The 12,057-nt window shown below is 33.9% G+C and overlaps 1 protein-coding gene across 4 annotated transcripts in view; it reads right to left on the minus strand.

The window, feature by feature from the left end:
- MTMR6 (myotubularin related protein 6) overlaps positions 1-12,057 on the minus strand; it is a 48,534-nt gene that overhangs the window by 13,707 nt on the left and 22,770 nt on the right. For 2 of the 4 annotated variants that reach the window (XM_072611743.1, XM_072611745.1), the window contains 4 exons: positions 7,680-7,814; positions 5,348-5,461; positions 3,641-3,773; positions 3,013-3,122 (listed from right to left, as the gene is read on the minus strand). In XM_072611743.1, the coding sequence (XP_072467844.1) occupies positions 3,013-3,122; positions 3,641-3,773; positions 5,348-5,461; positions 7,680-7,814 (492 nt within the window). The remainder of the gene's footprint in view (positions 1-3,012; positions 3,123-3,640; positions 3,774-5,347; positions 5,462-7,679; positions 7,815-12,057) is intronic. The other 2 variants (XM_072611744.1, XM_072611747.1) reach the window with 1 other exon arrangement.

Raw genomic sequence — 12,057 nt, forward strand, 5'->3', positions numbered from 1 at the left:
TTTTAAGGCTTAGAGATGAGTACCATTACAAGTATGGAAGACAGGCATGGAAATGGGAGGTAGAATACTATGGAAGAGGAAAAGTAAGAAAGCCCAGCAGGAAGGCTGGGCAATAACATGCATGAAAGGAAGTAACGCACAATAAGGCTGGAAAGGTACATTGAAGGCCAGACTATGATGAGTTTTAAATGCCAAAAAGGAGTTTTTATTTGATGCTAGGGATATCAGGGAGCCAATGGACTTTATTAAAGTAGGGAATGATATGGTTTCATCTTGTTGTTCAGTTGTTTCAGTCATGTCTGATTCTTCTTGACCCCATTTAGGGTTTTCTTAGCAAAGTTACTGGAATGGTTTGCCATTTCCTTCTCCAGCTCATTTTACAGATGAAGAAACTGAGGCAAACAGGGTTAAGTGATTTGCCCAGGGTCACACAGCTAGTAAACATATGAGGCCATATTTGAACTTTGGAAGGTGAGTTTTTCTGATTCCAAGTCCAGTACTCTTTCCACTGCACCACCTAGCTGCCCATGTTATATGTCTACTTAAGGAAAACCATTCACAGCTGTATGGAAGATGAATTGGAATGCAGAGAAATGTGAGGCAGGGAGACCAATTAGCAAGCTATTAAAATAGTCCAGAGAACAGGTGAGGAGGACCAGAACTGGAGTGGTGGCTAGGTAAATTTTAAATACAAGCAATACTGTAGAGATAGAAACAAGATTGGAAACTGAAAGAAATAGGGGGTGAATAAAAATGAAGAATCAAAGTTGGTATTGAGGTTGGGAACCTGAGTATCTAGAAAGACAATACCATCAACAGAAATAGGGAATTTTGGAAGAAGAGTGGGATTAAGATGAAAAATAATGAGTTACCTTTTGCTTGAGACGTCTATAGGACATCCAGTTCAGAATTTCCAAAAGGTAATGCAGGACTAGAGCTCAGAAAGAGACTAGGTTTGAACATAGAGTGATCTCAGACCCATCAGCCTAGAGTTGATGATTAAACACCTAGGAAGTGATGAGTTATCAAGAAAGTACAGAGAAAAAGAAAAGGAGAGGGCCCAGGACAATGCCTTGAGATATATCCATATATGGCTTTTATTGTTCAGTCGTTTCCATTGTGACCCCATTTGAGGTGGTTTGCCATTTCCTTCTCCAGATCATTTTACAGTTGATGAAAGTGAGTCAAACAGGGTTAAGTGACTTCCCTAGGGTCACAGAGTAGGAAGCGTCTGAAGCTGGATTTGAACTCAGGTCTTCCTGACTCTAGGCCCAGTATTCTATCCACTGCACCACCCAGCTACCCTCTTATTTGGCTGAGAGGCTATAAAATGGATAACCCAGTTAAGGAAATCAAGACAGAGTAATAAAACTATGAAGGGGCAGTGTCACAAAAACCCAGAGAGAAAAGAGCATGCAGGAGAGAAAAACAGTGATCAGCATATGCTGCAGAGAGGTCGAGAAGTGTAATGATTAAGAGTACGTCATCAGCTCTGCTATTTAAGAGATTCTGTGGAAATATATAAAGAACAGTTTGAATGGAATTTACTAAGGGACAGCTGATGGTAAGTGGGCTGTTCTGGGCTCTAGGTACTAAGGGATGTTCCAGGAAAAGCCAGCCAATTGTAGAAAGGGCATAGAAGTCTAAGGAAAGTTATGATTAGAGCTAGGAGGAGAATGATTACATGTTAAACTAGCATTTGTAGCAGAGAGAGGAAAAGAAGAAAGCAAGTCTATGCTCCAAATTTATATGTTCAAAAAGAGATTTATTAGAAGACATTCCCTACAGTAACCTAGAGATGGATAGAGATGTGGAGTACAGCAATCTTCCAAACTGGCATCCATAACAGGGTGTATGGTATGATAACTGCAAAGATGAATTTTTGACTTTCCCTTTTTGTATGAGAAAAGTCCTAACTGGAGTGGTAGAGGGGCTTCCCACTTTTTGAGAGGTAGCATGGTGATAGGGCATAGGACTTGGAGTCAAGAAGACCTGGGTTCAAATTCAGTCTCCCCAGCTGTGTGATCCTGGGTTTACTTTGATGGGTCTTAGTTTTTCCTATATAAAATTAGGGAGTTGGACCTGATGACTTTTAAGGTCCCTTCCAAATTCCCCATTTTTTCCATTTCAAGAATTTACTTTGAGGGAATAACATCAAATTCTGTATGAAAGGGAAAAAAACCAACTAAGTATTAAACTTGGTATATTAAAAGGATACTTTCGCATACAAATTAACAAGAAGACTAGAGGATTTGTTTGGTTTTTTTAACATGGAATACATAAAACAGTTAAGGAAGATATCTATGACTATACAAAATATTACCTAAATAGTTATTAGATTTACATAAATAGGTTAAAAGGGTCAGCGACTAGTATAGCTCTTGATAAATACATGATACATTTATTCATTCATTTAATAGAATTACGGTGATGAAATTCTTTAGTTTTTGATTAAGTTTATATGAAGAGTAACTTTAGCCCAATGAATCTTTTCTTCACTATACCAGTATTTTAGGTCACTGAACATTTATATTAGCTAGTCTCATAAACCACCTTACTGAGCAAACTTCATTCTGGTCACTTTCAGCTATTTCTAAAAGTGAAATTCACCCTCATAACACACAGATCTGACACTATCAAGGATATTTTTTTTTAATGCCATAAGTTCTGAAGGCAATTAGCAATTATTGAAATAAGCAAATAACTTTACGAGGTAAATACTTTCTTAAGGACAACACTCATTTGAACATAAATATTCTGACATTTATTTTTAAAAATCAGCTTCATTCTTTAGAATCTCAATTTAGTATCTCAATCTTAATAAAGTTAGAAGGTAACTAGACTATCTAAAGTTTAAGTATTTAGTACAGTTTTACTCCAAGCAACTAAATGGTAATTAGATTATAAAAAGAAATCAGGTAGATATCAAAGCACCTTTATTATATACCCACAAAAACACAAAGTAAGGTAACAGCTCCCCTCCTTGTTTTAACGACAAAAGTAAAAAGTTACTTTGGCTAAGAAGATAGCAGCGTCCAAGACAGCTTTGATGTGGCGAAGCCATCCAGAGCTCTCCAAACCCGAAAAGAAATCGTTTACAGAAAGACCTTTTGTCCCGTTGACTGGAAAAAATAAAAGGCATTTTTATTAGAAAAATTATAGGATTTCTGCTTCTGGTAAGAAAGTAAAAAAACACAGTGGAAAATGCAAGATAATAGAGGCACAACTACAACACCAAATCATATCAAATAAACAGATAGGGTTTTCTGAGGAAAAAAGACAGTGTCATTCCTTTATTTCCATTTTAAAAACAAGCAAGATCATTGAATCACAGGTCTCTGAAGCTAAAAGTTCACAAGATTTGTAGTTAAAAGGGACTTAGAAATCATTTGGTCTAATCTCTCAGATACAGGTAAGGAAGCTACTTATAATTTTTTTTTAGAGTTTCTAATATTCCTTATTAACTGAAACATGCCTAACTTGATTTTCCTACCAATACATAATACTTATGAAAGTAGTCTAATATTAAAAAGGAATAAACTGTAATTACAGGTTTTTACTATGTTACACTGATTACTTTTAGCATAACTGTAGAAAAAGCTGTAAAAGAACATTACTGTAGAACAGTAATAAATCATACCTTCTAATAGTTTCTGCAAACTAGATCTCATTACATGAATATTTTCAATTCCAACAAACTGGAATCTAATGTTAGAATAATTGTCTTCATTTTCATAACCTTTTCCAGCTGCTCTGTTAGCCATAGCATTCAGCTAAAATATAAAAGAAAACAAAAAATTTTTGAACCAAAGTTTATTTTTAAGTTATTTCGTCTGCTTTCTTTTTAAAATTTTCTTAGTACAAATTTTCATGAAAAGATGTAAGTATGCCATTTTAACCTAGCTGATACTTAAACTATTCTATTGCTAAATTTAATATAATCGATCAATTAAAAAAACAAAGAACTTTTTTAAACAAATGGAAATTCATATAGTTTTTTTCTTAATAATGAAGAAAAATGATGCTAGAAAAATATAAATCTTTTTAACAGGAAATGCCAGTTAAATATCCCATATGTTAAAGAGAAAGCAAACACCTCATCACTGAGGACTGGAGTTCAGATTTGTGCTTTTGTGTTTGTCCTTCATTGCCAAAGAAGACCATGCCATCAGAGAAATAAGGACATGACTTGTACTTGACTTTGTTTAGAGTGAGGGAGGGCTGTGCAGGTCACCAGCCTCACTTCTCCAGAGCCATCTGAATCCAGTGACCAGATATTCATCAGGATGACTGGAGATGACCCAGGATGAGGCAATTGGGGTTAAGTGACTTGCCCAAGGTCACACAGCTAGTGAGTGTCAAGTGTCTGAGGAGAGATTTGAACTCAGGTCCTCCTGACTCTTGCACTGGTGCTCTATCCACTGCACCACCTAGCTGCCCCTCAGATTTGAGCTGCCCTATTGCTTAATATACCAATCAAATTTTTGTAATGCATAATTTTCATATATAGAACAATTTTCACTTATGAGAGTCAAATAATTAAATTGCTATACCTGAACACAAAGGCATAAATATATTTTTAACTCTTCCAAGTCTTTTGGATATTCCATGATACAAAAGAAAATAATATTATTAAATTTACCTATAATGTTTATAAGATGCAGTTTAATGGGCCAAAAAAAGAAGGTAGCTTAATCAATTATTTGATCTGGCCCATAGGCTGACAATCACTATTGTTATGTGTGGCAGAGCTACTCATTCACTAATTCACTGCATATGATAGCTACATTATTTTTAAAATGGAACCAAATACAAAAAATGCTTCCAAAATTATCACTACCTGACTTCAAGTCTGACTAGTAAAACATTCAAAGGAAAGTGTACTTTTTCTCTTTAAAAACAGACACACAAAGAAGAGAGAATTGATAAAGAAATTTACATGCATAATGAATAAATCATCCTCAAGCCTGCTTTTCTAAGTGTCTTACATTATCATCAATTGCTATATCTACTAACTAAATGAGAACTAGTTCTAACCAATGACTCCACCCCATTAAACTAAGCCAAAAGTATAAAAGACTTTCTTATTGGAAATGTCACTAACACTTTTGGTTCTAAAACAACAATTTTTAAAAGTCATGTTCACAAATTAGAAGCTTTATAAATGTATGCATTTTCTTCCCTTGAAATACTTCATAATATTAAGTCATTAAGTTCAACTCATCTTCCTTTACACCACTTCTTTTTCATATGCGACTGTAGGATGAGGTAAATTATGTCTAAAACAACTATCATTCCCCTCAAAAGCTGCCTAAGAATAAATAGTCTTGGGCTCTAGATCGCTCACTCGCGCTTTCTCATCGCTTTCTCTTATTTTCTCATCTCTCCAGATTTTTGAAGAAATCCTCACTACAATTCTGCCAATGTCCTTTTTTGAAGCCCACCAGCTCTGCATGCGATGCTATAATAAAAATTAAAAGTAATGTTAGGTATAACGATCTAATTGGAAAGTTAAAATTAGTTCAATGTTCAGCACCCTATGTGAATTGATTTTAATTTTGCTTATTATAATCAAGAAAAGTTATTTAGGTGCTGAGAATATGTATCAAAATTTAACCTTAAAAGTCAGCCAAATGAGAATTTACTGTACAATATTTTTATTCCTCATCTCAGTGTTTCCTAAAATAACTCTCAATCTTTTTTCCTAAGTCTTTTATACACACTTATTTTTCTCTAATTAAAGCTGACTATTCCATTAGGTTAGGGAATTTCTCCAATTAGCACCACCAAAATGGAAGACATGTAGATAGCCCCATCTTCCAAAAAGTGCTTTGTCCTGTATGGCAATACACTGAAATTACACAAATGCACATCATTAGCAAAATTCATCTTACATGGAAATTTAGCCTCTTAATTCAAATAAGCATAAATTTTTTTCATGTTGAAATATAACTTAATCATTACTGTGTAAATGTCTATGTTTGGACCAATCTATATTATTCAAACTGCCCTACAATTAAAAAAAATTAGATAAATATATCTGGTATTGTGGAAATTACTACCTAACAGAATAAATCGTTGCTTATATTGCTTAATAGATAAGGCAACTTTTTACAATGCATAATTTTTACACATCAGACAACTTTTACTTATCACAATCACAATTATTAAATTGCTACATCAATTAATCATACAAACGTACAAAATAGAGTTCCTGGAACCTCACAAACCAAATAATAACTCATCATACAAAATTTCCATGAAACACACAAAGAACACTGGAAATAACCAAGCTTTGAAGGTTCATTACATACACATACACCAAAATATACTAAAGATGATCATTGTGCACTGCTAGGCCAATTGTTTTTATCCTGTGGTGCTACTCTGGACTGATGTCCTGCAATAATATTTAATATACTGTGATGTATATAATTTTAGTCCTTATGAGGGGAAAAAGGAAATATAATTTGAAAGAGGATATGGTTACCCTCTTTTTATAATTCCAAAGGAAGTATACTGTCTGACTTTTCTTATTATCTGAAGTAAAAGAAAAAAATGCCTCACCACTTGTCAAAAAAAAGGATTAATGGGACTATGTTCTGAATTCAAGCAAATAAAAAGCCACAGATAGAATACCCTACTCTATGACACCTTTAAAAATCAAATAAACAGTTATTTTAAAAATTCTTAAGCTCTGATATGTGATTACTGCACCATTTTATAAGAATTACCCATTAATCCAATCAAGCAACCAGATAGCGCACTAAATTTGACACCTTTGATTGAATTTTCCATAATTTTTATTTTGTCATGCAAATAATTTTAGCTTAACCCTCCATGTAAGCTAAGACCTGAATCATAAAACCTTATGATAAGCTCCATCTCAAGCATATTCTAATTTTATGATGGATATATGCAATTAATATAGTATGTAATATAGTAAATGTAAGGTAGATTTAACAAATTTTTTAAACAAACAGAAAAATAGTTTTTAGAAGTTTGAAGACCTTATTTTTTTTTAACATGTCATAGTATAGTAATCCTAAATTCATACTCTCTAGTGAGATACTTAAGAAAGAGTTGAAAGTATTCAAAACTCTTAGAAATTTAATCAAGATTGCCTAATGGCAATTGTATTTCACAAAGAATCCCCAAAAGAAGAAAACAAATTATCTTTGCCCACTATAATAAACTTTACCTACAACTATGACAAAGACTACAATTAACATAGGTTATAGCCAATTCTGAATTTGATAAGGCTTCTTTACAGGTTTATTATGGGTCTCCACATTAGAGATATATACAATAAAAGAAGTGGCTTTGAATATTTCTCCATTTTGGACTGCTTCTATATTTTTTCCCGTTTTCAGAAAAAACATCTTTAAAATAAGAGAAGGTAAATGTCCCCTATATATGATAACAATGTAATACTGTCCTTTTGTAGCTAGTATCCACTCAAATGCCGGCTATGGGATCATAACCAGAAACAAGGCCAAAAGCTACAATTCACATTCAAGGAAGATTATAACAAGATTATAACAACTTTACTGGCACTACAAGTATGAGCTTTAAATTGAGATCTAAAGATAAAAATGTGCACCCTTGTCATAACTTAAAATAACAGTAATATTTTATTTAAAAAATAAATAGTACCCCACACTTTTAGACATACATACTTTAGGTCTTGTGTCCATGACATACATATACCGATTGCTTGGGTTGGATTTACTGATGGCTTGCAACATGTGTTCATCCTCCAGACACCTGGCACTGAAACCTGAGAGAGGTTGACTGCATCTGCAAATGGCAGCCTAGTTTAAAAAAAAAAAAAAAAAAGGAGGGAAAAAATACAAATTAATTTTAGAAATGCGGAAAAGGTAAAAGAAAAAAATTACTTAATTTAAAAATGAGTTTGTAATACCAACTGAATGACAGTTTCAAGATACTATCTCAAAGATAATTTCCAATATTTTGGCCTTCCCAGAGTCACTTTCTTAGGTGCCCAAAATATCCACTTCTCTATTTTTTATAAGACTTATCAAAGATCTGAAGAGTATATAAAAATAATATGTGCCCCAATCTAATGACCCTCTCTCATTTTGGAGATAATTCTACTTTATAGCATTCAATCAAATAAAATGATGCACATAAAATACCATTACAAACCTTCAAGTCCTATGTAAATGTGATCTGGTATCACTGTTTTTGTCATCGCTGTTATTATTATTCTCTAAGTGAAGTCTGCCATTTCAAATATGGGTAAAGGATTAACCAATGAATCAACAAACATTCATTAAGATCCTACTATGTGTGTTGACTAATATCCCTAGTGAATATCAACGCAAAAATTTTAAATAAAACATCAAGAAGGAAACTACAGCAACATATTACAAAGATTATACGCTGTGAATGAACTGGATTTATATCAGAAACATATTTATATCAGGACTGGTCCAACATTGGGAAACTATAAACATAAATGACCATATTAATAACAACAAAAATTATATGATTAACAGATGCATAAAAAACTTCTGACAAGATACAATACTCAATCCTGTTACAAACACAAGAAAGCATAGGAATAAGCAGATCTTCCTTTAACATGATTAGATCTATCTAAAACCAAGTATCAGCATTTTATGTAATGGGACAAACTAGAAGACTTTCCGTTATGATTAGGGATTAAAAAAGCAAGGTTGTCCATGTTCCCCATTATGATTCAATAAAGTATACTATATATAGATATGCTAGCTATAGCAGTAAGACAAGAAAGAAGAAATTGAAGCACAGGGACAGAGGAAATGAAGATGACAGTTTGCAGGTGATAGTTTATTTAGAGAACCCTAGAGAATCAACTAAAAAACTAAATGAAATAATTAACTTCAGCAAAGTCACAGGATTTAAAATAAACCAACAAAAATCATAAGCATTTCTGTATTACCAATAAAATCCAGCAGGAAGAGAAAGATAAAATATATTTAAAATAATTACAGACAACATAAAACACTTGGTAGTCCACCTGCCAAGATTATACACAGTAATTATATATGAAACTATATATGAACATAATAATAAAGCACCTTTTATTCAAATAACGACAACTCTAAATAATTGGAGAAATAATAATTGCTCATAGACAAGTCAATATAATAAAATGACAATTATACCTAAATTAATATACTTATTCAATGTCATACCAATCAAACTACCCAAAATTTATTTTATAGAGCTAGAAAAAAATCTGAACAAAATTCCTATGTTAGAACAAAAGGTCAAAACTATCAAGGGAATTAATGAAAAAAAAAAGTAAAGGAAGTGGCCTACCCCTATCAGATCTCAAACTTTATTATAAAGAAATAATCATCAAAACAATCTGGTACTGAGAAACAGAATGGCAGATCAGTGGACTATTTTAGGTACACAAGACACAGTAGTAAACAACCATAGAAATCTAATGTTTGATAAACCCAAAGACCCAAACTTTTGGTACAAGAACTCACTATCTGACAAAACTGCTGGGAAAACTAAAAAAGAGTATGGCAGAAACTAGGTATAAGCCAACACCTCACAGGTACACCAAGATAAGACCAAAATGTGTACATGACTTAAACATAAACAAGGATACTATAAGCAAACCAGGAAAGCAAAGAATAATTTACCTGTCGGGTCTAGGGAGAAGGGAAGAATTTATGACAAAGAAGACAAGGACAGCATTACTAGATGTAAAATGGATAATTACGATTCTGTTAAATAAAAAGATTTTGTACAAGTAAAATTAATGTAACCAAGATTAGAAGGAAAGTAAAAAGCTAGGAAACAATTTTTACAGGAAGTGTCTCTGATAAAGTCCTCGTTTCTCAAATAAAAAGAACTAAGTCAAATTTATAAGAATGTTTTGCATGTATAACTTATATCAAATTGTTTATCATCTCCAGAAGAGGAAGGTGAGGGAAAGAATTTGGAACACAAAATTGTTAAAAATGAATGTTAACAATTGTCTTTACATGCAAGTGGGAAAAAAATCATATAGTAATGTGATATAATATGTATATATATGTAACACACATATATGTATGTATGTATGTGTATATATATAGATATATATAAAGATCTATAAAATGATGAGGATGATTTCAGAGAAACACAGGAAGACTTGTATGAACTGATGGTGAGTGGAGAAAGCAGAACCAGCAGAAAAGTTTATATAATGACACCAATATTGTAAAGACAAATAACTGAAAAATTTGGGAACTCTGTCAACACAACTGCAGAAGATTCATGAAGAAACATGCTACTCACTTTCTGATAAAGAGGTGATAGATTCAGAGTACAGTTTGAGATATATAGATATAATGTAAAATTTTTCTGTACATAAGTCAATGCCAGAAATGTTTTGCCTGACTAGACATATTTGTGTCAGAGATTTGTCTTTTTTACTCTCTCAAGGGGGAAGAGAGGAGAAAAAGTACATGTTCATAGGAAGGATAAAACCTATTACGTGCCAGGCATTATGCTCGGAGCTTGTGATAAAAAGACAAAAACAAAAGTCCCTGTTCTCAAGGAACTTACATCATATTAGGGAAGATAAACATGTATAAATATAAGTAAATGCAAAATAAACAGAAAATAAACAGAAGACAGTTTAGAGATTACACTGGCAGCTAGGAAGAATAAGAAAGGCTTTTTGTAGGAGGAGTGCTTGGGCAAGGAAAGTATTCCAAACGTGGAGCATGACCAGCACTGGAAACAGGAGATTGGAATGCTGTATTTCAGAAACAGCAAGAGTGCCAGTTTGGGTGAACCACAGAATGGGATGAGTGGTAGTATAAAATTAGGCTGGAAAGGTAAGTTTGGGCCAAATTGTTAAGGATTTTAGAAGCCAAAAAGAGGAGTCGATATTTAATAGGAGTCATTGAAGTGTACTGAGTTAGGACATAGCCAGATCTACACTTAAGGAAAAATCACTTTGGCAGCACTGAAAAGAATGAATTGGACTAGGGGAGAGACTTGAAGCAGAAAATCTAGTTAAGAAGCTATTGCAATATTCCAGGAAAGAAATGATTAAGGGCCTGAACTAATGTGGTGGTTTGATTGAGTAGTGAAAAGGGAACAGATGAGAGATTTTGTGGAGGTAGCAAGATTTAGCAACTGATGAGATATCTGGGATGAGGGAGAGTGAGGAGCAGAATATGACAATGAGGATGTATATCTGGGCATTTCCTAGTTTGCCTCTTACCTATCTGACCACTCCTCACTTTTCTTTACTGGATCATCATCCATATAATGATATGGCTCCTAACTAGCTGCTGGTCCTCCTCAAGACTGAGCATTAGAGCTCTCCACTTTGCATCTGTTGCCCTACCTGGTTTCAACCCCAAGGAACAACATGCCCCTCTCAGAATAACCTCATCACTTCTAAACCCACAATCATGTTGCTAACTCAAGCCCTGATTGACCACAACTCCCTCAGTCTCCTCTCCCTTCATTTGGAGGGCAGAGTACCCAAATTCCTCTCCATTCCTTCCTTTATAGAGGCCAGAAACTGAATTATCAGATCAGATCACTCCACTTTGCATCTGCTGCCCTGCCTGCTTTCAACTCCAAGAACAAGATGCTCATGCACTGGGTACCCCCTGGTTCCCCATCCCATCTGCCCTTCTCCCCTCAACCCCCCTTTTCCTGTCTTCTTTTGTGTGTTGTCTTCCCTTTTAGAATGTAAACTTGTTGAAGGCAGGGACTGTTTTTCTTTTTATTAGATGCATTCCCAACGCTTAGCACAGTGCCTCATATGCCAAAGGCACTTTATGTTTATTGAACTGGATGAATTTATTGGAAAACCTCTTCTCCTCCCCCTCTACAATCTCTTGGTAACCTCATCAGTCCCCATTGATTTAACTATTATCTATGCAAATGACCCAGATGACTCTCAGATCGATCTATCTATCTATCTATATATCCAGACTTTTTCTCCCCCTTGAGCTTCAGTCCTGCATTATCAATCGTCTACTGGATGTTTCAAACTGTGTGTCCCAGAGATATAATATATTCAAC

The sequence above is a fragment of the Notamacropus eugenii genome, chromosome 5 (genome assembly GCF_028372415.1).
Source record: "Notamacropus eugenii isolate mMacEug1 chromosome 5, mMacEug1.pri_v2, whole genome shotgun sequence".
In the NCBI taxonomy this organism is placed as follows: Eukaryota; Metazoa; Chordata; class Mammalia; order Diprotodontia; family Macropodidae; genus Notamacropus; species Notamacropus eugenii.